At 42.8% G+C, this 27,489-nt stretch overlaps 1 protein-coding gene and 1 long non-coding RNA gene across 19 annotated transcripts in view; one reads left to right on the forward strand and one right to left on the reverse strand.

Annotated features, from left to right (window-relative positions):
* The window catches only part of SUPT3H (SPT3 homolog, SAGA and STAGA complex component), a 483,439-nt gene that overhangs the window by 232,402 nt on the left and 223,548 nt on the right, over window positions 1-27,489 (reverse strand). The window contains exon 1 of one of the 18 annotated variants that reach the window (XM_048845713.2): window positions 26,262-26,350. The exons of the other annotated variants lie outside the window; for them this stretch is intronic. Within the exon in view, the coding sequence (XP_048701670.1) occupies window positions 26,262-26,290 (29 nt within the window). The 5' untranslated portion in view covers window positions 26,291-26,350. Of the gene's footprint in view, window positions 1-26,261; window positions 26,351-27,489 lie in introns of those variants that run through there. 18 annotated transcript variants of the gene reach the window in all.
* LOC125634666 (uncharacterized) lies at window positions 48-26,266 on the forward strand. Its single transcript, XR_007355984.2, has 3 exons — window positions 48-178; window positions 7,990-8,159; window positions 24,318-26,266. It is a non-coding gene; the product is annotated as an uncharacterized LOC125634666 (long non-coding RNA).

The raw sequence follows: 27,489 nt of genomic DNA on the forward strand, positions 1-27,489 counted from the left end.
CACTCCCATTGGCTGGAAATTGGGGGGGGGGGGGGGGGCGGTGCCTGCAGGTGAGAGCTGCATAGGAGCCGGACCTGCCGCTGGCTGCTTCCGGGTCACAGCACGATCTGAGGTGCCAGGACAGGCAGGAAGCCTGTCTCTGCACCCCTGCTGCACTGCAGACTGAGAGCCGCCCGAGGTAAGCCTGTGTCTCAACCCCGTGCCCCAATCCCCTGATCCTGCCCCAAACCCGGAGCTCCCTCCTGCACCTCAAACTCCTCATCCCTGGCCCTACCCCAGAGCCTGCACCCCCACCCCGAGCCCTGACCCCCTCCCACACCCCAAACCCATCACAGCCCTAAGCCCCCCCAAACCCAGAGCCCCCTCCTGCACCCCAAACCCCTCATCCCTAGCCCCACCGCAGAGCCTGCACCCCCAGCCCAGACCCCCTCCTGAACCCCAAGCCCCAGCCCAGAGCCCCCTCACACAACTGAACCCCTCATTCCTGGCCCCACCCCACAGCTCTCACCCCTGTACCCCAACCCTCTGCCCTAGCCCTGAGCCCCCCCGTCCCCACACACACACCCCACATCCCCAGCTCCGTTGGGACACGGGCATCAACAATTTTCTTCAACTGGGTCTCCAGAATAAAAGTTTGAAAACCACTGCCATAGAACACTTACCTGATAAAAGAAAAGATTTGTTAAATAAAACACATTTACTGTCCACCTAACCATTATACATTCCATACAAGAAAACCTTCTTTGATAACTTCATTTCAAGGAGCTTTTTTAAAAACTGTAAGTTTGGGTGCAACAAGATTATCAGTTCAAAAGGTTTTCACTGGAGGATAAAAATAATTATGGTGTGCGGAAAGACTGCAGCAGCTGTTTATTTACTTTCAGCTTTGCTTCCATTTGCTTTCCATTCTATCTCTGCTCATGTCATGATACCTCCAGGTATATCAAATGGTGTCAATGTCCCACCAACCCACTGCATCCATGAAGTATCATGGCACATTAATGCTGACAATACATTCTAAGTAAAGAGTCCATGCCATGGGGACATAAAAGTCAACTTCAGGAGGAAAGACCTGGACATCTATAGACATGGATAAAGAAAGAATATTTTCTGGTATGCTCGATTGGTTTATGGACCAATATCTCACAGGAGTCCCCAAACCTCACCTTCTCTTTATGTATTTATTCCATTATATTTATTTTCTGTCTACTTGTGGAGTGGCCTGTGGGCATCTGACCTTCACAGATAAGTTTATATACAGCCACCAGGGCATAAAAATAGGCAAAAATCCATGGGAAACCACAGAAGTGCTTTTAGTAATAGAGCTACCCAACATGTAGATTCTGAAGCCATCTAAAACATGAGGAACCCGTGGAATGGGAGGGATGAGGTGTATGTAGCCATGCAAAGTCATCTGCAGCAGCTTCAACACCAGGAAAAAACGGTTACTTACCTGTATAGTAACTATTGTTCATTGAGATATGTATTCCACTCAGGCATGCATGCGGTCAGCGCATCAAAATCAGATAACTTTGCTTAGCAGTAACCATCGGGGAGTTGCTCACGCCGTTTTGCCCTGTAGCCCCTCTGATGGCTAGAAAACAGCAGTGCTACCCTGAACCCCGTCAGTTCCTTCACACTGGAATCCAAGGCTGTTCCAATACAGAGGAGACAAAGGATGGGTCATGGAATAATCCCGGCTCCCACATGTCAAAGAACAATACTTAAAGTACAGGTAAGTAACTGTTTTTTTTTTCTTCGAGTGGTTGGAGATATGTATTCAACTCAGGTCACACACAAGCAGTACCTGAAGGAAGTGGGGCTTGAAGTCTACCTAAAGAATGATTGCAAAACTGCCTTCCCAAAGTTTGTATCTATCTGATCTAGATGCAGTCATAGCAGCATAATGCTTGGTAAATACGCACTGAAGACCAGGTAGCTGCTCAGGAAATGTCTAATATAGCAACATCATTGAGGAATGTGACCGAAGCGGCTGAACGAACCACCAGTTTTTGTAGAGGTGTAGACTGAGCTAATCCATATGCTGCTGTAATACAGGAAGTAATACACCTGGAGATCATCTGTGCGGAAACCACCTGACTCTTCACTTGATACACACAAAAGACAAAGAGTTGAGCTGACTGACAAAACAATTCAGTCCTCTCCAAGTAGAATGCCAAACGTCATCTCACCTCCAATGTATGAAGGCACGGTTCCTCTGTATTCAGATGTAGTATAGGAAAGAATACACACAAATAGATAGTTTGGTTAAGGTGCAATTATGAAACTATTTTAGACAAAAATTTTGGATCCAGCCTTAGGGCCATCTTAGGATGACAAATTGCATATATGGAGATCCTGCCATGAGAGCCTGCAACACACTCACCCACCTTGCATAAATTATGGCTACAAGAAAAGCTGTCTTTCAGCAAAGAAGTACAGAGAGCAGGTTGCCAAGGGCTCAAGAGAGGACCCAGGTTGCTGTTTCTTTAAAAGGAGGGAAGAGATGGACATTCCCTTTTAAAAGTCTATCCACTAGAGAGTTAGAAAAAAACTGAGTTCCCTTGAAACTGTGGCTGAAATGTTGATATCACCACTAAGCAGACCTTCAAAGAGTTGAGAGAGAGACCTAAGGACTTAAAATGCAACAGATAATCCAAAATGTCCTGAATGCGTACTGGCTTCAGCTGGATTCCCCGAGCTAGAGACCAAACAGAAAAATACTTCCGCTTGACATAATATGTATTACTAACCGATTCTGAACACCAGGTAAGTGTACCACTGTAGGGGCTAATGTCCTTCTTGAAGCAAAGATGCCAAAAATTTATTGGTTTCAGAGTAACAGCCGTGTTAGTCTGTATTCGCAAAAAGAAAAGGAGTACTTGTGGTTAGTCTCTAAGGTGCCACAAGTACTCCTTTTCTTTTTGCAAAAATTTATTGCTTCCTGGCAAAGTTGGTTGGAATGAGGTCACCCTGCTTGTTCACATAAAACACTATGTTGGCACTGCCGGTAAGTATGTGAACGACTGTACCCCTGATCTGAGATCAAAAGGCCTTGCATGCATCGTAAATGGCTTGAAGCTCTAGACCATTGATTCGGAGTGAAGCTTCCTGTTCTGACTACAGACCCTGAAACTTCAGTGACTTTAGAGGCATACCCCAGCTTTTGTGGATGTTTCATTACCTAGAGTCTTGGCTGGAGAAGGAGATTGCTGGTGTTGTTGCTGACTTCCATAATGATGTATTTGTGGCCTGGGTATAAACCCCCAATGACTGCAGAATAGAATAAGAGCCCTTAAAATAATGCAATGTCTCATCAGTTTTCTCCGAAAATAAAAACCAACCATGAAAGGTAAGTTCTCTGTGCTCTGTTGGACCTCAGGAGATATGCTGGAGTTCTGTAACCATGAGGGCCTTCTGAGAATGATGACCTGAGGCCATAGGTGTGGATGAAGCATCTGCCATATCCACTGCTGACTGCAAAGACGTCTTTGCCACCAAATGACCTTCTGCAATGAATGCCTTAAACTCTTCCCTAGAGGATTCTGGTAATTTATCCATACACTTGCACAGCATCCCAATTCACAAGGTCACACTTAGATAACAGAGCCTGCTGGTTTGCAATGCATATTTGTAACGAAGAGGTTGAATACCTCTCCCCATCAAGTCTAAACTCTTAGACTCTGTCTTTATGTGTGGATTTATATCTCCCCTGCCATAATCTCGTTTGCTGCCATCACAATAAGCGAATTAGAAGGTGGATATGAGACAAAATACTCAAAACCTTCTACAGGGACATAATACCTATTATCAGTAGGCCTTGCCATGGGCATTAAAGATGTTTGGGTTTTCCACAGAGATATGGCAGTCTCTAATATCACTTCATTACAGGAAGAGAAATTCGGCCAGGAGATGAGGACTGAAGAACATCCACTCAACAAACTCAGCCTGAACACCCAAGGTCAACACCATTCATTTCAGGAGATCTTAATATGATTTAAAATCCTCAGGCACTGGACATGAAGAACCCAGCACCGTAACATCAAGTGGGACCAACAGAATCTCCTATGGCAACACATGTGACTGTAACAAGGGGTCAGGTTGCACCGACTCAGAGGGAGCCACCTCAGTCTGTGGATGCAGCACAGCTGCTCAGGAGGGGAGACTGCCAAGGGAATGGGTGACCTCTCCTTGGATGGAGCAGAAGACCAGGGACTCACCGAATGAAGACCCTGCCAGGGATCTCAAGGAGGCCACTGTTGATAGGAGTATGGCTTTGTGACCAGTAGGATCCGGGCCATAAACCTTTATCCCTATTGCAAAAGCAGTACTGATCCCGGTACTGACGGTGATTCCCCAAGAGGTCTTGACGAAGTTTGAGAGTCGTACTGCAAACGTGAAGAAGAGGGAGATGTCTCCGAACTCAATTCTGAAGACCCTTCCAGGTAGTCTGACAGTAATGGAGGAACCACTCCAGGTGTAGCAAGTAAACACCCTGCGTCAGTCATAGCCCAACACACAGGTCTCATCGGTACAGATGATTGTACAGCAGTCAGCACTTTTAGTACCAGTACAGGCACTGAACTCACTCTAGGTACCAAAGCAGGCACCAGTACCGAGGACGAAATTGGTACCAGACCCACCAATGTAGATTCTATCGCACGATAGTATCTGCACTGGCAAATCCCTCAATGCTGAGCAGGAAGTCTATTGCAAGCCTGCCCCCTGGGTATGAGGCAATTTGGACGATGGTACCAACAAAAACCAATTAACTAACCAATCTCTAAGGTGCCACAAGTACTCCTTTTCTTTTTGCGAATACAGACTAACATGGCTGTTACTCTGTAATCTGGTTGTGTAGCTCCAGCCCTTAGTGGCTCAGGTGCTCTCTGGGGGGCCAATCTGTGGTGGTCCCTAGTGCCCAAGCGGGCCTCATGGCCTGCTTCATATGTTGCTGCTTCAAGCTCAAGTCTCTGGCCACCTGCTTTCTCTTCTTGAATGACTTGCAGATGGAGCAACTTTCCTTAATGTGTCCTTCCCCAAGGCACAATAAACCGCACTGACTCAAGTGGTGGATGGTAAGAAGGAACCTCATAGATTCTAAGACCAGAAGGTATCATTGTGAGCATCTAGTCTAGCATAGGTCACAGAACTTTCCCCAAATAATCCCTAGAAAATATCTTTTCAAAAAAATTCCAAACTTGATGTAAACGTTGTCAGTGATGGAGAATCCAAATTGTGGGCACCAGAACTGAAGAGAGTATTCCAGCAGAAGTCGAACCAGAGCCAAATAGCAAGGTAAAATAACCTCTCTACTCCTTTTTAAGACTCCCCTAATCCCAGGATGATGTTAGTTCTTTGGCCACAGCGTCACACTGGGAGCTCATATTCAGCTGATTATCCACCACATCCCCCAAATCTTTTTCTGGGACACTGCTTCCCAGGATAGAGTCCCCAGTCCTGTGAGTTTGGCCTACATTCTTTGTTCCTAGATGTATACATTTATATATAGTAGTATTAAAACACATATTGTTTGTTTACTCCCAATTTGGCCTGTTAAATTGTGTCAGTAGGCCTGTTAAATTGTGTCAGTGTCAAGAAAGGAAGGGGGTCATGTAGTAGTAAAAATTTATGTTTGTATTTTATATACAGTAATTTAAATAAAAAATAATAATGTAGCATGTATTAAATGTATTGGTGTATAATTTGACCATATTCTGCCAGCCACCCTTTCTGAAAGCAGAAATGAATGGCCTAAAAGCAAAGTAAAATATGTTGCTGTGGCTAAACACCACCTCCTAGCTGCTATATAAACAACAAATAAAATTAAAAAATAAAACTGCCTTGGCCATAAAATGTACTAAAATGCAAATTCTTAGTTTAGCATCACTTAAACAGAAAATGTTTTAAATAATATCTAAAAATGTTAGGGTATTAACACATTTTAAAACAACAAATATAAATAAATGCAATATGTTTCCAGCATAGTTAAGCCTAATTTATTATTAAATAACATTATTATTAAAATTGCTCACCAACAATCTATAAAAACAAAAATATAAAAAGTGAGCCTGATCCCAAAATTAACCATGAAATCCTTTTGGCTATCCCGGGTTATAAAGCCCTCAAAAATAGATATGCTTGTCCCTACCTGTCACCACAAAACCATGTAGCAGAAATACCTCATTAAAAACATATGTATAAAACAAACAAAAAAATATAACGTGTGTTTTGTACAACAATGTGTATGTATTACATCCTAAAAACAATATTTTTTAAAAAATGCAAGTATCAGCCAACCCCCAATAAATAAATGTAAATGTAATGCCAGTGAATTGTATACTAACAATCTCACATACTATTTACCAAAAATAAAAAAAGCACAAAGCATTATAACCGCTACCCCAGTTAATTTCTCTGTTACCCTTGGCCTAAATTAGCACAATCTAACTAATCACTTATTATCAAAAACCAAAGTAACTCAGTTTTTACAACAAACACAGAAAAATACAAAAATACATGTCATTCAAATATTGCATGCAAATAAAAACAACCTATCATTAGTACAACGTTTTTACAGGCTGGTCCCCAACTTCTAAGGACATATTATCTATCACGTTCCACCCATTGCTAGTTGTGTTAATACTGTCCTGTGTTTGCCTGCTAAAAAAACAAAAAATGTTTGTTATATTACAACCACAAGCTCAAATTGCCTCTCAATATATTGCTATAAAACAGTTGTATTAAAATATGACCCACTCAAGAATTGTTCTTGAGGGGTCAAAAAACAACACGTAGTAGTAAAATTTTATGTTTGTATTTTATATAATTTCAATAAAAAATAAAAAAAATATGTAGCATGTATTAAACATATTAGTGTATAATTTAACCATATCCTGCCAGCCACCCTTTCTAAAAGCAAAAAGGAATGGCCTAATGGGCCACTGGTAAAAATGCATCAGCTAAAATCTGTGTCTAAGCTAATTTCAAGGCAGTAACAGACCTTTTAGGGTCACCACTTTGTTGTAGGTTTAGCATTTTAAAATAAGTAAAAAAATGCAATAATTATTTTTCTCTTGCATTGCAATTTAATGTTCCTGTTCAAATGTTCTGTGTAAATCAATTCTATTTTGTGCATAAATTAAAAATATGTATGTTAAAAAATAAATATGAAAACCATCACCAAATGCTCTAAAAAAACGAAAAGAAAAACAAAACAAAACCAAGGACTGACACAAAAGCACCAAAAAATTACAGCACACTCCTATTAAAATATCAAAAAAGGGCAAATTAACAACTCTAAAAATAAAACAGGCACCTATCAATAAAAACAAAATTGCTGTAATCAAAACCAGCATAAAGTAACTCCCTAAAAAACTTAATAAAAACAATTTCAAAAAACAAGCACTCATTCAACAGCAATTAATTACAGCAAGGTACCTCACCAAAGGCTCTTAAGCAAAGTAAGCAGTCATTGGATAAGAGGGAATGTTCTCTTATGGATTGGTTAAAAGATAGGAAACAAAGGTAGGAATAAATGGTCAGTTTTCAGAATGGAGAGAGGTAAATAGTGGTGCTCCCCAGACGTCTGTATTGGGACCAGTCCTATTCAACATATTCATAAATGATCTGGAAAAAGGGTTCAGAGTAGCAGCAGTGTTAGTCTGTATCTGCAAAAAGAACAGGAGTACTTGTGGCATCTTAGAGACTAAAACTTATTTGAGCATAAGCTTTTGTGGGCTTGTAGTCTGTTCTTGAAGCTTTTCTCTTGCAAAATTGCCACCTTTAAGTCAGAGAGGTTGAAGTGTTCTCCTACTGGTTTTTGAATGTTATGTAAACAGTGAGGTGCCATGCATCTGACGAAGTGGGTATTCACCCACGAAAGCTTATGCTGTAATACATCTGTTAGTCTATAAGGTGCCACAGGACTCTTTGCCGCTTTTACAGATCCAGACTAACACGGTTACCCCTCTGATACTTGACACACAGGAAAAGAGACGCTGTATTGGGCAATCTATGCACCATCAATAGAAGAGGAGAGAGACAGAACAAAGAATAAATAAAGGACAAAGTACCAACAAGATGAAGCACGTGGATTTAGAGGAAGAGAATGGTTGAGAGAGATGGAAGGAGAATAATTGATCTGACCAATGAACTGGGTAAGGAAAAGGCACACAACTTTTAGGTTAGGGAATTTTATTTATTTATGCACCCACATATAACTGTATTTTCCAGGCAGACATCACACTGTCTCATAAAGAGGAAATGGATATATCAAGAGTGTTGTTGCTGTAGGCATTCATAGTATGATTGTTGGATGTTTTACTCAGTAAAGGGGGAATGCATTTCAAAATACATGCTGGCTTTCTGAATTTTCAATTCTTTACTTTGAGACAAAGGGACAGTTTCAATATACTCACTCTCTCTCTGTTAGCTTTAAGTTATGGTAACAAACCTGCATATTCCACCAATGTCAACTAGAAAAAAGCAAGGAATATCCGATGAACACTTGTTAAGTAGATATCAACACTTTACTTATCAGGTCATTTCCACCACTCACAGGGTATGTATCTTCCCCTTCATCCTGAACACCCAACCTGCTCCGTGAATCTTGGTTATATATTCATGTGTTCTGTTGATCAATATAGGGTTGACATGGCTTTCAAAAGTTACAGGGTACTTTACATGGAGATGGTGAAAGTAAGTGAGGCACAGTGTCAGATTACAAGGGGTGGCTGTGAGGTACATTTTTCTGTAATGTTTAAGAAATGTGCATGATCCATGTTAAAAGTAACTGTTCAAAATCTGTAGTGATTTTAATGTAGGAGTTACAGAGTTGAAAACTGCTCTGATATAATTGTACACTATAGATATAGTTGGAGACAAAACCATATGCTAGTTGTTCAGACTATGCAGTCTAGCAGCATTAATTCAAAGTTAAAGTTTTGTGAGGGAATTTCCCGGAGTTTTATTAAGTATATATCAATGGTTATATTTATTCATATGGATAGGCACCAATGTTAATGTAGGTTTTCCCTTATATGCCACTCTTCAGAGCCCCATCTCCCTTGACACCCCAAAAACCCCTATATCCACAGCTGATCCCAATAGAGAGCTGCACTTAATATTCTCCCCAGCCTCTATAGACCTATCCCTGCCCATGTTTTCCTTATATATCTCTGCTTCCCACAACATTTTCCACCTCTCAAGTTCTCCCTGAATACCACCCTCCCTATTTCCCTACTACATTCATTTTTAATTGTCAGTATGTATCAAATGCAGAGTATCAACATTTATATAGCAACATTACCAAAGTTAGTCAATACTTAATCATAGAATCATAGAATATCAGGGTTGGAAGGGACCCCAGAAGGTCATCTAGTCCAACCCCCTGCTCGAAGCAGGACCAAATCCCAGTTAAATCATCAATACTTACTGAAGTATTAACAGAAAACTGTCCTGTGAAACACTATTGTGACAAATTTGGGCCTCAATCATATGCTTTGAATCTGCACAGAGTCCCACTGAAGATGAGGATGTGGAAATAAAATTCAAAAAAGTGTGAAACAAAGCAATTTTAATCTTGCTTTAAGTGCAAATCTTGGTTCAGCTATACCTATAAAGCTGCTATCAATATGTCCATAACATATACTACGCATATATAAATATTTTACACACACACACACGCAACAATTATAGCAAAGCTGGTGTTCCATTTTAAGCCCATTTTCATTTGTTTATAGCTTGCTAAACTTCAACTTTTCCGGTTAAAATTTTCCATGCCTCTGACTGAATATTTTTTGGAACTTTTCAGGAAAAACAGTTTGGCTATTTCCAAGAATGATTTTGGGGGAAAATAAGTGGTTTTGCCAATATTAAAAAAAAAAAAATAATGTTCCAATAATTTCTTTCCAGAGCTCTAGTGTCTGCAAAACTTGGAGAAGCGAACTGGGATTTGGCAAGAGGGTATTCCTTGGGGTCAGTGAGGTGTTCTTTCGCTGTCCTCATGAAAATCCACCCAGATTTGGCTGTGTTATAAGACTGAAAACCGCCAGGTGTACATTCTCACCTTTTGAAAGCTTGTTGCTACAATCTCTGAACATTCTGCCTACACTGAACATACTTGAGCCCCCAGACCTTCTTCAATACCACACTGAATATGCTACAGCCCCGAAGAGCTCCGTGATAGATCAGCCACACTAGGATCCTAGGCACAGAGTTAGCGCTCCAAACAGGGGAACGATGCAGCACAGTTACAGCAGCTGCCACCACCTCTTGGTTAGACGAAGGCAGGGTTATTATAAAGAAAGTGACAGGTGTGAGCTCAGTTCCCCTTCTCCTCCTTGGCTTTTGACAGATGTGGTGAAAGTGTCTCTCCATCCTGTTTGAATCTACTTTTAGCATTGAGGGAATGTGTGCTACATGCCAGGAAGAGTCCATGAGTTCTGATCTGAGCTCTTCCACTGACAACCATTTTGTGTAATTCACAGCCCTTACTACTAAGGTCTCATGCCCCTATACTGGGAGGCAGGATACTATAATTCCTCCCACATTTACAGATGGGATAACTCAAGACTTTGCACTAGGTGAGTTATGGTTGAACTGGGTATAGAACTCAGGAGCCAAATTCTGTGTAGCAACAGAAGGTGCAGAACAGAAACCTCCCAGATTCTGGAAGCTGAGCTAATAGTCAATGTAAGTTAGAGCAGCGCAGAGGCAGCTTGTAGATTTCTACATATTCCACTCTCTCATACACCCCCTCCTTACTCTACGCTGGGGACTTTGAGGAGAAACATTGTAGTGTCTTGCATACCGGACTCAACAGTGCCTGTTCCGGGGCCGGAATCAACAGCTCTGGATGAGTTGCCAGGGTCTCAGAGTGGCCTGGTGTGGGTCACACTCTGCTAGTGTCTCTTTGCCCCATGGACCTCAGAGATGCAGATCACCCTATCTGTCGTCTTCTGCTTCTTTCTCAGCACCTGTGATGAAGAGCAGTGCCGAGAGGCACTTGCTGGAGTGATCTTCTTCAGCATCTGGGATGACAGACAGTGCCAGGAGTCCTGAGAAGCAGAAGCAGCATCCTTTTTTGGCACAGACGATGGGGAATGGCACTGAGCCTCCATAATAGAAGCCAGGGTGCTTCTTATTGAGGCTGAAATACTTGGTGCCTAGTCGGAGTGACTCAGCTCTGACGGAGGGCAAAGTGCTGCCTTAATGAGGAGGAACCTAAACCTGGTGTCCCTGTTTTTTGGTGGGGGCCTGAAGTCCCTGCAGATTTTGCAGCAGTCCCAAACATGAGCTTTCCCCAGGCATTTAAGGCAAACAAATCCATTTCTTTTGTATCTTTTCATTTGGGATTGCTGTCCCTGCTATTCCCTTTCACTAGCAGCTGACACAATCAGAGCTCCTAGGGAGGAATGGGAGTAGAGAAACTCAAATCCCTGTCTGTGAACAGAGTATTTATGTTCAGCCCTTCCTGCAGAAGGAGGAAGGGATGAAGTAGTCTGCCATAAGAACTTAGTATGCTCTAAAATTGCCTCATTGATAGGTAAGGCCACCAGCTATGGCCCGGTGGTAGCTAAAATAACTACTTAAGGACACAGGCAGGAACATTTCATGAAGGACCCGGAAACTAGGATGAAACCCCACAGGTTCCAAAGGGACCACAGGACAGGTGGAGGACACCAATGATCTCCTAGCCACATACCTCATCCCATTCCACAAGAATCTCAAATCAACCCTGGGTACAACTGACTAGCCAGGGAGAATCATGACTGCCTCCATGGCCAGGAAACATAGAAGCCAACCTCTGATTCAAAATCATCCTCTGCAGGCCTGGGGGGGGCCTCTCCTAATGGAGAGAGGTCTAGATGCTGCCTGAGCAGAGGAGTGCTTGGACGTTGCACTCTACTCTTATCCACATGCTTAACAGATTTAGGGGCCGATGAGCTTCCTCTCTCAACGGTTTGACTAGAGGTCCTGTGTCTCTTCGTAGGCATCAGAGGGGGGGAGGCATCAGAGAGGAAGGAGGTGCCAGGTCTCAGGTAAAATAGGAGGCACACTCCTAACAAGCCAAAGCCCTAGGTGCCAAGCCAGAGCAGCTAGGCTCTGAAAGTAGTCTCAATCAGCAGAAACTTCAGCTTGGCTTCTCTATCTTTTTTAGTCCTCTGAAGTCTTTGCAAATCTGGCAGCTATCTCAAATATGTGATTCCTCCAAACACTTCAAGCAGCTTGACCAAGGGTCACTCACAGGCATCAGCATTGAACAACTAAAGCAGGGCTTAAAGCCCAGTGATAGAGACATTCCTCTGTACTGAGAAATGGAACCCCAAACCAGGGAACTGAAAAAAAACCCTGATTCTGTTTATCAACACTTACCTAATAATGAACTATAAAAACTAGAAAAGGAGTACTTGTGGCATCTTAGAGACTAACAAATTTATCTGCGCATAAGCTTCATGAGCTACAGCTCACCTCATCAGATGCATGCACTAGGCAACTGTTTATAAGAATTTACAAGTAAAACATTGAAAGCACTTGCTAAGGCAAACCTAGCAATTCCAGTTATCACAGTTGGTTAAGAAGGATGGAAGGCGGATTGGAAGCGGCTCTGCCCTTTATATTGACAAACAGTGCTGCGCAGAAACAGAGGGCATAGAATCAGAGTTGGAAGGGACCTCAGGAGGTCATCTAGTCCAACCCCCTGCTCAAAGCAGGATCAATCCCCAACTAAATCATCCCAGCCAGGGCTTTGTCAAGCCTGACCTTAAAAACCTCTAAGGAAGGAGATTCCACCACCTCCCTAGGTAACCCATTCAGTGCTTCACCACTCTCCTAGTGAAAAAGTTTTTCCTAATATCAACCTAAACCTCCCCTACTGCAACTTGAGACTATTACTCCTTGTTCTGTCATCTGCCACCACTGAGAACAGTCTAGATCCATCCTCTTTGGAACCCCCTTTCAGGTAGCTGAAAGCACCTATCAAATCCCCCCTCATTCTTCTCTTCTGCAGACTAAATAAGCTCAGTTCCCTCAGCCTCTCCTCATAAGTCTTGTGTTCCAGACCCCTAATAATTTTTGCTGCCCTCCAGTGGACTCTTTCCAAATTTTCCACATCCTTCTTGTAGTGTGGGGCCCAAAACTGGACACAGTACTCCAGGTGAGGCCTCATCAATGCTGAACAGCAGGGAACAATCATGTCCCTCGATCTGCTGGCAATGCTCCTACTTATACAGTCCAAAATGCCGTTAGCCTTCTTGGCAACAAGGGCACACTGTTGACTCATATCCAGCTTCTCGTCCACTGTAACCTCTAGGTCCTTTTCTTCAGAACTGCTGCCTAGCCACTCTGTCCCTAGTCTGTAGCGGTGCATGGGATTCTTCCGTCCTAAGTGCAGGACTCTGCACTTGTCCTTTTGAACCTCATCAGATTTCTTCTGGCACAATCCTCTAATTTGTCTAGGTCCCTCTGTATTCTCTCTCTACCCTCCAGTGTATCTACCTATCCTCCCAGTTTAGTGTCATCTGCAGTGTCATCCCTGGCTGGGATGATTTAGTTGTGGACTGGTCCTGCTTTGAGCAGGGGGTGGACTAGATGACCTCCTGAGGTCCCTTCCAACCCTGATATTCTATGATTCTATGATCTGCAGAGGCACTGACGCCTCCCTGACAGGTACCACTGAGGGACAAGTTTCCAATAACTGTGCATGGGGCGTTCTCTCACCACGAGTGGAATGCACATGTATAATCACTCAAAGATGAAAAATGAGATTCTTGGGACAGGAGGGAGAAGAGAACAAGATATTGCTGGCATAAACAGCAATAAGCCACAGGCATTCCTATAGCTAAACTTCTGCTGCCACTGCTTCCAGAACTTCTAAAAGGAAAAGACTTCATTCTTGAGGACAAAAAACCCTCTGGAAATATTATTTTATCTTGCTGTAGTGAGAGCTACTGGAGTGCATATTACAGTAAAATCTTCACCTTCCTTAGACAATTAGAAGTCAGTACTGAAGTTTGCTTTCATGAACAATTCAATTCAATTGCACATAATATAAATACATCAAAATGAATTACAAACAAAAATGCAATTTCAAAAAATTTAAATTTTTATAAACTTCCTTTGTAAACTAATGCTATGTCTCTATTACATTTCTACATATTTCCTCATGCTCAGTATGCTCTATGTATTATTGTGTTGAAAAAGGCCATTAATTTCCACACAAAATACGAAGACATAATTAGACCCGTATCTGACAAATCAATCTCTCTCTCTCTCTCTGCCCTGGTCTACACTAGGACTTTAGGTCGAATTTAGCAGCGTTAAATCGATTTAAACCTGCACCCGTCCACACAATGAAGCCCTTTATTTCGACTTAAAGGGCTCTTAAAATCGATTTCCTTACTCCACCCCTGACAAGTGGATTAGCGCTTAAATCGACGTTGCCGGCTCGAATTTGGGGTACTGTGGACACAATTCGATGGTATTGGCCTCCGGGAGCTATCCCAGAGTGCTCCATTCTGACCGCTCTGGAGAGCGCTCTCAACTCAGATGCACTGGCCAGGTAGACAGGAAAAGAACCGCGAACTTTTGAATCTCATTTCCTGTTTGTCCAGCGTGGCAAGCTGCAGGTGACCATGCAGAGCTCATCAGCAGAGGTGACCATGATGGAGTCCCAGAATCGCAAAAGAGCTCCAGCATGGACTGAACGGGAGGTACGGGATCTGATCGCTGTTTGGGGAGAGGAATCCGTGCTATCAGAACTCCGTTCCAGTTTTCGAAATGCCAAAACCTTTCTGAAAATCTCCCAGGGCATGAAGGACAGAGGCCATAACAGGGACCCGAAGCAGTGCCGCGTGAAACTGAAGGAGCTGAGGCAAGCCTACCAGAAAACCAGAGAGGCGAACAGCCGCTCTGGGTCAGAGCCCCAAACATGCCGCTTCTATGATGAGCTGCATGCCATTTTAGGGGGTTCAGCCACCACTACCCCAGCCGTGTTGTTTGACTCCTTCAATGGAGATGGAGGCAATACAGAAGTAGGTTTTGGGGACGAAGAAGATGATGATGAGGAGGTTGTAGATAGCTCACAGCAAGCAAGCGGAGAAACCGGTTTTCCCGACAGCCAGGAACTGTTTCTCACCCTAGACCTGGAGCCAGTACCCCCCGAACCCACCCAAGGCTGCCTCCTGGACTCAGCAGGCGGAGAAGGGACCTCTGGTGAGTGTACCTTTTAAAATGCTATACATGGTTTAAAAGCAAGCATGTGAAAGGATTACTTTGCCCTGGCATTTGCGGTTCTGCCTTTGCAAAAGGTTTCTGGGGAGGGCAGCCTTATTTCGTCCTTCATGGTAGGACACTTTACCACTCCAGGCCAGCAACACGTACTGGGGAATCACTGTAGAACAAAGCATTGCAGTGTATGTTTGCTGGCATTCAACCAAAATCACGCGGTGGGAGGAGGCAAAATGCGACCTTGTAACGAAAGCACATGTGCTATGTATGTAATGTTAACAGCAAGGTTTACCCTGAAAGAGTGTAGCCACTGTTTTATAAAATGTGTCTTTTTAAATACCGCTGTCCCTTTTTTTTCTCCACCAGCTGCATGTGTTTCAATGATCACAGGATCTTCTCCTTCCCAGAGGCTAGTGAAGCTTAGAAAGAAAAAAAAACGCACTCGCGATGAAATGTTCTCCGAGCTCATGCTGTCCTCCCACACTGACAGAGCACAGACGAATGCGTGGAGGCAAATAATGTCAGAGTGCAGGAAAGCACAAAATGACCGGGAGGAGAGGTGGAGGGCTGAAGAGAGTAAGTGGCGGGCTGAAGACAGGGCTGAAGCTCAAAGGTGGCGGCAGCGTGATGAGAGGAGGCAGGATTCAATGCTGAGGCTGCTGCAGGACCAAACCAGTATGCTCCAGTGTATGGTTGAGCTGCAGCAAAGGCAGCTGGAGCACAGACTGCCACTGCAGCCCCTCTGTAACCAACCGCCCTCCTCCCCAAGTTCCATAGCCTCCACACCCAGACGCCCAAGAACGCGGTGGGGAGGCCTCCGGCCAACCAGCCACTCCCCCACAGAGGATTGCCCAAAAAAAAGAAGGCTGTCATTCAATAAATTTTAAAGTTGTAAACTTTTAAAGTGCTGTGCTTAAAGTGCTGTGTGGCATTTTCCTTCCCTCCTCCACCACCCCTCCTGGGATACCTTGGTAGTCATCCCCCTATTTGTGTGATGAATGAATAACGAATGCATGCCTGTGAAGCAGCAATGACTTTATTGGCTCTGCAAGCAATGATTAAAGGGAGGAGGGGAGGGTGGTTAGCTTACAGGGAAGTAGAGTGAACCAAGGGGTGGGGGGGTTCATCAAGGAGAAACAAACAGAACTTTCACACCGTAGCCTGGCCAGTCATGAAACTGGTTTTCAAAGCTTCTCTGATGCGTACCGCGCCCTCCTGTGCTCTTCTAACCGCCCTGGTGTCTGGCTGCGCGTAACCAGCAGCCAGGCGATTTGCCTCAACCTCCCACCCCGCCATAAACGTCTCCCCCTTACTCTCACAGATATTGTGGAGCACACAGCAAGCAGTAATAACAGTGGGAATATTGGTTTCGCTGAGGTCTAAGCGAGTCAGTAAACTGCGCCAGCGCGCCTTTAAACGTCCAAATGCACATTCTACCACCATTCTGCACTTGCTCAGCCTGTAGTTGAACAGCTCCTGACCACTGTCCAGGCTGCCTGTGTACGGCTTCATGAGCCATGGCATTAAGGGGTAGGCTGGGTCCCCAAGGATACATATAGGCATTTCCACATCCCCAACAGTTATTTTCTGGTCTGGGAATAAAGTCCCTTCCTGCAGCTTTTGAAACAGACCAGAGTTCCTGAAGATGCGAGCATCATGCACCTTTCCCGGCCATCCCACGTTGATGTTGGTGAAACGTCCCTTGTGATCCACCAGAGCTTGCAGCACTATCGAAAAGTACCCCTTGCGGTTTATGTACTCGGCGGCTTGGTGCTCCGGTGCCAAGATAGGGATATGGGTTCCATCTATAGCCCCACCACAGTTAGGGAATCCCATTGCAGCAAAGCCATCCACTATGACCTGCACATTTCCCAGGGTCACTACCCTTGATATCAGCAGATCTTTGATTGCGTGGGCTACTTGCATCACAGCAGCCCCCACAGTAGATTTGCCCACTCCAAATTGATTCCCAACTGACCGGTAGCTGTCTGGCGTTGCAAGCTTCCACAGGGCTATCGCCACTCGCTTCTCAACTGTGAGGGCTGCTCTCATCTTGGTATTCATGCGCTTCAGGACAGGGGAAAGCAAGTCACAAAGTTCCATGAAAGTGCCCTTACGCATGCGAAAGTTTCGTAGCCACTGGGAATCGTCCCAGACCTGCAACACTATGCGGTCCCACCAGTCTGTGCTTGTTTCCCGAGCCCAGAATCGGCGTTCCACAGCATGAACCTGCCCCATTAGCACCATGATGCATGCATTGTCAGGGCCCATGCTTTCAGAGAAATCTGTGTCCATGTCCTGATCACTCACGGGACCGCGCTGACGTCGCCTCCTCGCCCGGTATCGCGTTGCCATGTTCTGGTGCTGCATATACTGCTGAATAATGCGTGTGGTGGTTAATGTGCTCCTAATTGCCAAAGTGAGCTGAGCGGGCTCCATGCTTGCCGTGGTATGGCGTCCGCACAGAAAAAAGGCGCGGAACGAATGTCTGCCGTTGCTCTGACGGAGGGAGGGGCGACTGACGACACGGCTTACAGGGTTGGCTTCAGGGAGCTAAAATCAACAAAGGGGGTGCCTGTACATCAAGGAGTATTTCAGGCAGGACTGCACGGAGGGTTCCAATAAGAAATGGTGCACCTAAGTTATCGTTGTTATTGGAACAAGGAGGTTAGCCTGGCCTCTGATTGATACATGGCTAGATTTACCTCGCTGCACCTTCTCTGTGAGTGACTGCAGTGTGACCTAGAGGAATGAGTCCCCTAGACAGGGGAGGAGGCAAATGAGTACAAAACAAATCTGGTCTATTTCTTGTTTTGACCCACTCCATCTATCTTTTACATCTTTGGCTGGCAGCAGACGGTGCAGAAGGACTGCATGCCATCCACATCTCATGGCTGCTCGGCAGAAGATGGTACAGTACGCCTGCTAGCCATCCCCATCTCTTGCCTGCCTGGCAGAAGATGGTGCAATACGACTGCTAGCAATCCTCATCTCTTGCCTGCCTGGCAGAAGATGGTACAGTACGACTGCTAGCAGTCCGTATCGCCTGCCTGCTCACCATAAGACGGTTCAATAGGACTGACTGCAGGACTAAAAAGAATGACCTGGTCAAGTCACTCCAAATGTAGTCCCTGCGCCCATGTCTGCCCAGGCGCTCCCAGCCGACGCGGCCAGGAGCACCTCGGACACGATGAGGACGACTACCAGTCGTATTGCACCGTCTGCTGCCAGAAGGCAAGGGGTTGCTGCTACTGTGCAGCAAAGCCGTACCGCGTCTGCCAGCACCCAGGAGACATAGGGTGACGGTTACCTGAGCGGGCTCCATGCTTGCTGTGGTATGGCGTCTGCACAGGTAACTCAGGAAAAAAGGCGCGAAATGATTGTCTGCCCTTGCTTTCACGGGGGGAGGGAGGGAACGGGAGGCTGACGATATGTACCCAGAACCACCCGCGACAATGTTTTAGCCCCATCAGGCATTGGGATCTCAACCCAGAATTCCAATGGGCAGCGGAGACTGCGGGAACTGTGGGATAGCTACCCACAGTGCAACGCTCCGGAAGTCGACTCTAGCCTCGGTACTGTGGAAGCGCTCCGCCGAGTTAATGCACTTAATGCACTTAGAGCATTTTCTGTGGGGACACACACACTCGAATTTATAAAACCGATTTCTAAAAAACCGACTTCTATAAATTCGACCTTATTCCGTAGTGTAGACATACCCTCTGTGTGTGTGTGTGTGTATAAAAATAAATAAATACTGAAGGGAACTTAGCACACAAGTCCCACTGGAAGTAAATTCTTTAAGCCTCTAAATTCTTTAGGTGCTTTTAAAATCAACCCCAAATAATCTTTATGGGAAGTGGTCCCACTGAACTCTGTTGGGTTACTCATGTAAGGATTTGCATGTTTACAACCTTTACTTGCTCATAATGTATCTGATTCTGTAAAGTACCTGAGTCTTGAGACTTGTGCGCCTAAGCAAGTTAGATACCTTAGAAAACCTCACCCTCCAAAGATACAGTGGATTTGATCCTGGCTTTACTTATATCAATGTAAATAAGGTGTTACTACTGAAAATCAACAGATTTATACCAATCATCGAAATGTAGGACTGGAAGGGACCCTCAGAATGTCATCTAGTCTAGTCCCATGCACTCATGGCAGGACTAAGTATTATCTAGGCCATCCCTGAAAGGTGCTTGTCTAATCTGTCTTAAAAACTGCCGAAGATGCAGGTTCCACAGCATCCCTAGGTAATTTGTTCTAGTATTTAACTACTCTTACAGTTGGGAAGTTTTTCCTAATGTCTCACCTAAATCTCCCTTGCTGCAATTTAAGCCCAGTACTTCTTGGCCTGTCCTCCGTCGATAAGGAAAACAATTGATCACTCTCCTCTAAAGAACCAACTTTTACATACTTGTAGACTGGTCCCACGTCCCCTTTAGCCTTCTCTAGACTAAACACATTTTTTTCGATCTTTCCTAATAGGTCCTGTTTTCTAGACCTTGAATCATTTTTGTTGTGCTCCTCTGGACTTTCTCTAAATTGTCCACATCTTTCTCGAAATGTGGTGCTCAGAACTGGACACACTACTCCAGTCGAGTGATGAGTAGAATGGAAGAATTACCTCTTGTGACTTGTTGACAACAATCTTGCTAATACATACCAGAATGATGTGTCCCCCCCCCCCTTTTTTTTTTTTTGCATAAGAACAGCCATACTGGGTCAAACCAATAGTCCATCTGCCCCAGGATCCTGTCTTCTGACAGAGGCCAATGCTAGATGCTGCAGAGGGAATGAACAGAACAGGCAATCATCGAGTGACCCATCCCATCATCCACTCCCAGCTTCTGGCAAGCATAGGATAGGGACACTCAGAGCACAGGGTTGCATCCCTGAACATCTTGACTAATAGCCACTGATGGACCAATCCTCAATGACAGTATTATACTGTTGACTCATATGTAGTTTTTGATCCACTAGAGCCACCAGATCCCTTTCTGCATTTCTTCCTAGGCAGTCATTTTTCATTTTATATTTGTTCAACTGGTTATTCCTTCTTAAGTGTAGTACTTTGCATTTATCCTTATTGAATTTCATCTTATTTATTTCCAGTATGTCAAGATCATTTTGAATTCTAAGCCTGTCTTCCAAAGTGCTTGCAACCCTTCCAGCTTGGTATCACCTACAAACCCTGTAAGTTGTATCCTCTGTGCCAGTGGTTCTCAAAATTAGCAATCCAAGAACCCACATTTTAGGCCCAAGCCCCGCTCCATCTCTATCCCAACTATTCCCACCCCACTCCACACGTGCCCCTGCTTCCTCTTACCCGCCCCCTCCTCCTCCCTCCCAGAACCTCCTGCACACCACTGAACAGCTGTTCCACGGCATGCAGGAGGCACTGGGAGGGAGGGGGAGGTGTTGATCAGCGGGGCCAGCGGCCCTGGACATGATTCCGCCCCCTCTCCCGAGTGTGCCCTGTCCCCACACCATCCCCTCCCTCCCAGCGCTTCCTGCACGCTGCTGAACAGCTGTTCCCCAGCATGCAGGAGGTGCTGGGAGGGAGGGGGTGGAGTTGAGGGAGGGAGAGGGAGAAGTTGATCAGTGAGGCCTGCGGATCCCCTGGAGTACACTCATAGACCCCCAGGGGTCTTGGACCCCAGTTTGAGAAACATTGTTCTATCCAAATGATTATCCAAATCATTTATGAAGATATTAAATAGAATCTGATCCAGGACAGATGCCTGTGGGACCTCACTCAATATGCCCTTCAAGCTTGACGGTGAATCACTGATAAATACTCTGAGTACTCTTCCCACCAGTTGTGCACCCACTTTACAGTAGGTTCATCTAGGCTGTATTTCCTAAGTTTGCTTATGAGAAGGTCATGTTAGATGGTATCAAAACCCTTACTAAAGTTGAGATATGTAACATTTACTGCTACACCAATGTGAAGCTGGGGTAAGTGAGATTAGAATCAGAACCTTGGTATACAAAATTGTTACATTTCCAGTTAAGCGTTTGAAACATAGATTAATTGTATAAATCCTTATGACTGCCAAAAGGAAAAATATATAATTTACTCCAGTTGTAGAGTATAATATGTTCCATTTGCTCATTCACAAAGGGCTTCAGTTTGGATCAGGAAATAAATTAGACAGTTGTCTTTCTAGAGTACGCAGACTGGATTGTGATCAGTTATTTCTGTTCTCTGTAAAGTTGGGAAAAAGTTCATCTCCAGTCTCAACAATATCTCCAAATACAAAGGGAATTTAACAAGGCCAAAAGAGATGAATTTTCAGTTTGCTCTCAAGAGAATAGGACAAAAAAGTGATGAGGAAAGGAGGAAGTCAAAACATAATTCCACTATATATATACACATTGTAAGTGTTAACTGAGTGTGGAAATCCCTAGCTATTTTCAATCTATATTAAAACCACAAGACAATTACAAAATACAAGCTAGTATAATTTTTTATGTAAATCTTGAATTTATTACTTTTCAATCATTTGAAATATTCTACTTATATTTCTGTAAGAGAATTCTTGTATGTTCATTTCTTTAAAAGTCAGTTTCAGAATTATATGACAGATTAAGCATACTTTATGCTAGGCTAAACTCTTTACAGAAAAAAACTGAGGTTTTGATTTTAAAAATTCCTAATAATAAATACCATCTAGTGGCAAAAGAAATTTAAAAACCACATGACTACAGGTAGGCTTCTATACCCATCTTCAAGCATCTAACTAAAAGGCATGATTTTTTAAATATACTGAACACTCAGCAGTTCCCAAAGATGTCAATGGGAACTTCAGGGTGCTAAGCACTTTTAAAATGCATGCCAGGCATGTAGATAGCAGTTATTTTCATTTATTAATCCTTGCAACAGCTCTCACAGATAGTTATTTCCCCATAACTAAAATGGATAAGGTAACAGACACAGAGAGGTTAAGTAATGTACTAAAGGCTAACACAGCAAGTTACTAGCAGAGCTGTGAATCAGACTCTCCTCAGTTAATTAGACCACACAGCCTCCTAAATAAAATAATGAAGTAGCCTTCAAGATTAATCACCTTTTATGCCACCATTACTTTTCTGTGTGTGTAAAAGAACTTTATTCACAAGCAGACACACATAGAATAAATCAGTCCAAATAGCAGGACTATAGTCCAAATATAGCATATTCGCTTAGGATAGGTTTCAGAGTAGTAGCCTCATTAGTCTGTATCAGCAAAAACAACGAGGAGTCCTTGTGGCACCTTAGAGACTAACAAATTTATTTGGGCGTAAGCTTTCATGGGCTAAACCCCACTTCATCAGATGCATGGAGTGAAAAATACAGTAAGCAGTGTATATATTACAGCACATGAAAAGATGGGAGTTGCCTTACCAAGTTGGGGGGTCAGTGCTAACGAGGCCAATTCAATTAAGGTGGAAGTGGCCTATTCTTAACAGTTGCCACTTCCACCTAATTGAATTGGCCTCGTTAGCACTGACCCCCCAACTTGGCAACTCCCATCTTTTCATGTGCTGTAATATATACACTGCTTACTGTATTTTTCGCTCCATGCATCTGATGAAGTGGGTTTTAGCCCACCAAAGCATATGCCCAAATAAATTTGTTAGTCCCTAAGGTGCCACAAGGACTCCTCATTGTATTTGCTTAGGATAATTACCTTTTAACTTCAGATTGCACTTATACAATAGCTACTAATTTCTGAGGGTCAAAATCTGCACTATGATGTACCATTGCCCAATATCATAAGTACATTATAAATACAAAAATAAAGCTTTTAAAATATTTTAGTAATGCAATCTATGCAACATGCTCCCCTAGAGTAAAAAACTAGAAATCCTGTGATAATATCTTTTCAGGAAAGCCAGCATACTGTCATATCAATGCTGTGCTCTTTTCCCTGCTTTCAAACAGAATACTTAAATGTTTAAAAATGTTATAACCCACAATAATCTGTTCCAGGCACCAATGAAAAGGAAGAAAAAAATTACAGAAGTCAAGATGTCGCCTGGAAGCACTTTATGGCAAACATTATAAAGATAACACAGAGCAGAAAAGCCCTAGTTCAATCCATTATAAATACCCCATTCTTCTTAAAATCACAAAAATGTATTTATACTTAAGAACTCTTACATGCTTTTTCCTTAAAAGACTTCATTTAAGTACAATTTGGCAGGATTTTTGGAACAAGAAAAGAAGAATTTTATAAAATATTGATGTTTTAAAGTCACCCTAGTTTTGATCTATTTGCTATGAAAACAAAAGCAGGGAGTTTGGAAGATGACCACATCCGTGTTCATTAATTATAATTTGGTTCCTGACTTTGTCCCAGAAAGTGCTCCAGCAGCTCTATTCAGCTTTAACACTGTATCATCATGAAGACAATTAAATCCTGTTGAAAAAAAGTAGGATTATTTTCTACAATTTACTAATGCACGTATATTGTAATGTTTAAGAGAGGGAAACAAACAGTAATCTTATTAAGTGTAAAAACCTAGGTCTAAGGGAACATTAAGGTTGCAAAAATCGAACACCTGAAAACTAGACAATTCCCAAAGTTAACGTTCATCCGGTAACATTAATAGAAGCACATTGCAGAGTTGGTTGAAATTGGAATTTACCTTCCATGGGAAATTCTGACATTTAAAAATTTCCTTTTGTCACAAACCAGAACAAAAAGCCAAAATTCCAGAAAGTCTCCACCACTTTTCTTTTATTTTCTTTCCAAATATCAAAGTGACGTTATCAAAGCTTGATTCTGACTTAATTGCTTCATTTTTTTAATATAAAAATCAAAATGATAAAGTTGAAATAAAGTGCTTCAACCTTACTGAAACAAAATATTCTGATCATTATCAGCTTTGTATATTTCATGGTATACAATAATATAAAAATAATATGCTAGTTTCCATTTAAAAACGGAAGGAAGAGTAGAAAATGCTATATATGCACAACATATCTAAGAATCTTTACTTTTTGTAATTTCCTAATATCTCCATGCTTTATACTGTAGCCATACCAATATAACAGCAGTAGTTCTTTGTATTTAATTTCCTGTTTTATTCTACAGGATAAAACCAAAAAGTGACAAAGAAGATAAATGTCTTGCTCACACAGAGCCCAGCTGGAGTCAACAGGGAGCTACGCAAGTGCAACAATTTACCCATGTGCTGTCAATTGCAGAACTGAGGCCCACAATACCTCCCACCACCAATCATATGCGGAGTATTCTGATCCTCCTGTAACCAGCAATCGCCATACTTTCTACAACAACAAAATGCTCAGGAGAGCTTTGCAAAGAATTCAGACCAAAAATTCATTACAATTTCAACTCAAAGAAATAAAAACAGACTTCCCTGAACCAACCTGACATGCATTTTAGTAAGTGGATTTAGTAGAACGTCAACATTTAAACTGCATTTAATGAATATTTGAATTCGGACTTGTGATTTCAGTTTACAAATTTTCAGTTGTACAAGCTTGGCTGAATGAAATCAATGCATCAAATGTTTGCTTTTAGGGTGTTTATTTTTTCACAGAGTTCACTTTGCATTGCTGTCTGAATCTTATTTAGCAGTGCAACAAATTCTTGTATATATTACAACATTTTGGGGAACACATGAGCTCTGTTTTCATAGTTATTGTATATCTACAATATGTGATTTGAAGCAATATCTCTGGAAAGTCTTAATTCCTCTAGCTATTCTAGCACCGAGTATAAAAAAATAATGTTCTGAGGGCTCAAAAATTAAAAAATATATACCTAAGCAAACACATATACAAGAAGTTTTATTCCCAGCTGTGAAGTGCATTACGAAGCACATGGCTGAGGGTCAAGTATCTGCTGCAGTTAAGTATTTTCTCTCAACAATTCCACACACTGTAGAGTTTCTTTTATATGTAGGAGTAAATAAACCATTCCCAGAAGTTTTAATTTAATCCTTATTACTTTTATTATTAAAATCAATATTTCTGTGGTCACAGTAGAAAGATGAGGTACGTGCAATTTGTCAAGAATCTGCCGACATGTGCTGCAGCCAGACCAACATCAACACATGCCCAGTAGGAAGTAGTCTTGCAGGTTATTGCACTGTTGAGCTAAGACTCACACAAACTCTGCTAGTCTCCTTCACTCCATATCTAATCCTTGGTCCTGTCCTGACACACAGGCCAGCCGACCAATCACCACTCGGTCCAAAGGCCTAAATATAGGTATGCACAGTATCCCCACAACACTCCACACTGCCAATCTCATATTGAGTATTCTGGTACTCCTGTATCCAACTATCAGCCTCTAACGGTCAGCTCTTTTATAATTCAGGGGAGCAATAACTGACATCCTCCGAAGCACACTAGGTTTGAGAGGATGCTGAGTGGTGTTTAACTGCCTCCTTGACAAGGACTAACTTGCCAGACCATGCAGAGGTTGTGATGATATAATCTCAGAAAGGATAAAAGACAAGAATTCATGAGCAGAACACAATTACAAAAACAACAAACATGACTGAGCATACACAGAACACAACCACAGAACCCAGAGCACCATACATGGAAAAGCTGACAACCAAGCAGCATGGGCAAGAGGCAGGACCATAGCCCCAAACCGGACCTTATGGAAATCAGGAAGCCTTTCTATCTGCTCAATATAGTAGACTTCCAATCAAGGGGCATTAACCAGTGACGTCACCACCATGGCCAAGCTCATCAGACAGATTTCCCCATCAAAACCTGAAAAGAAAGCCATTGGTCTGCATGCTAATCCTCCTGGTGAGGACTAATCAAGGCAGTACAGCCAATGAATGCAGTACCAAATCACCCACTGTCTCAAGTCAGGGAGGTAGGGGAGAGGGACAATAAAGGAGTTTTCTCTCCCGCTCTCCATCCTCCCATTGGCCCAGACAAGCAATGCCTGGCTTCATGGGCTGAGCTGAATTACCCCAGGAAAAGTGATGTTTTCCATTCACTGAAGCAATTCTAAGGTAAATATGCAAAAAATAAAAGTGATCAGAGTTACTTGTTATAGAAAGTAATTGTTGTTTCCATTCATGCGACAGCCATTGGAACTTCATATACTTTTCTTTCCACCTCTGCATCAGAAGCCACAGGTGCTCTGCTGTGGAGGCAATACAGAGGCACTCTTAATTTCTCCTGTTACCACGGAGCTTGTCAGATAACAGCTTCAGGAAGTAGTGTAGTAGTGAGTTTAGTTTATTTAAAAAAAAAAAAAAAAAGGCTGGCTCCATTTCTCTGTCCAGTCACAGCCATTACTTCTTAGAACTCCAGCCTGGCATCAATGATACACAGGCAACGGTTTCATGACTGGGTGATTTGTGAGGTTTACTTAAGCTCTGCTTCCTTGAAAATGTGTGGCATCATACCAGAGTTTATTTAGACCTAATTCTCTTGGTCATAACATGTAAGTTTATTGTTTATGATTTACTTGGATAGCCTTCTTGGGTAAAGGTAAAAGCAAGTTGGTGACAATTTACAACATATTCCAAGGCAGGTAATAAGACGCATGTGGTTGGACAGTTGCAAATACAAAATCCCCTAGTTTAGTAGTTCATGGACACCAATGGTTTCTGGAGCATGTTGCTGGTAGTGCATTGAGAGATGGATGGTAACATGGTGCTGGCTCTCCTCGTTTCCAGCTGATACATCATATGTAATGTATTTTAGCTTTACTTAATATTTTCCTGTTATTACTAAATGTAGGCAATTACTGTGCTTGCTACAAGGAGGTTATTCAGTTGCCAACGGCAGGGGAAGTGGTCCTTATAGCTGTGAATGGGAAAAGAGACTCTACAAGACAACCTCCTTATTATGATGTAATTCATACCTAAAAAAGTTTGAGAACCTTGTTTTAGCACTTTTATTTATTCCCCCTTCAATGTAATTATGTTCTTTGGTTTTTCATTGAAAGATCTGCTGACATGTTGACCATCATTACAGAACACAAAGAAAAATGTGATAAAATAAATGAGAATAAGAATTAAACTTCTTGACCTATTGCCATAGGTGGGGAAAAGCTCCAAGTCATATTCTTTCCTAGCTAGGTCTCTCTCAGTAGCTGGACACAAAGGAGAGATGCATATTCATTGAGATCAAATATGTGTGGGTGATATTGGCTCAGTTCTTTTCTAGGTTTATAAAATATTAGTCCAGTGATTCTCAAACTTTTGTACTGGTGACCCCTTTCACATAGCAAGCCTCTGAGTGCCACCTCCCCTTATAAATTAAGA

This window comes from Caretta caretta, chromosome 3 (assembly GCF_965140235.1).
Source record: "Caretta caretta isolate rCarCar2 chromosome 3, rCarCar1.hap1, whole genome shotgun sequence".
Lineage (NCBI taxonomy): Eukaryota > Metazoa > Chordata > Testudines > Cheloniidae > Caretta > Caretta caretta.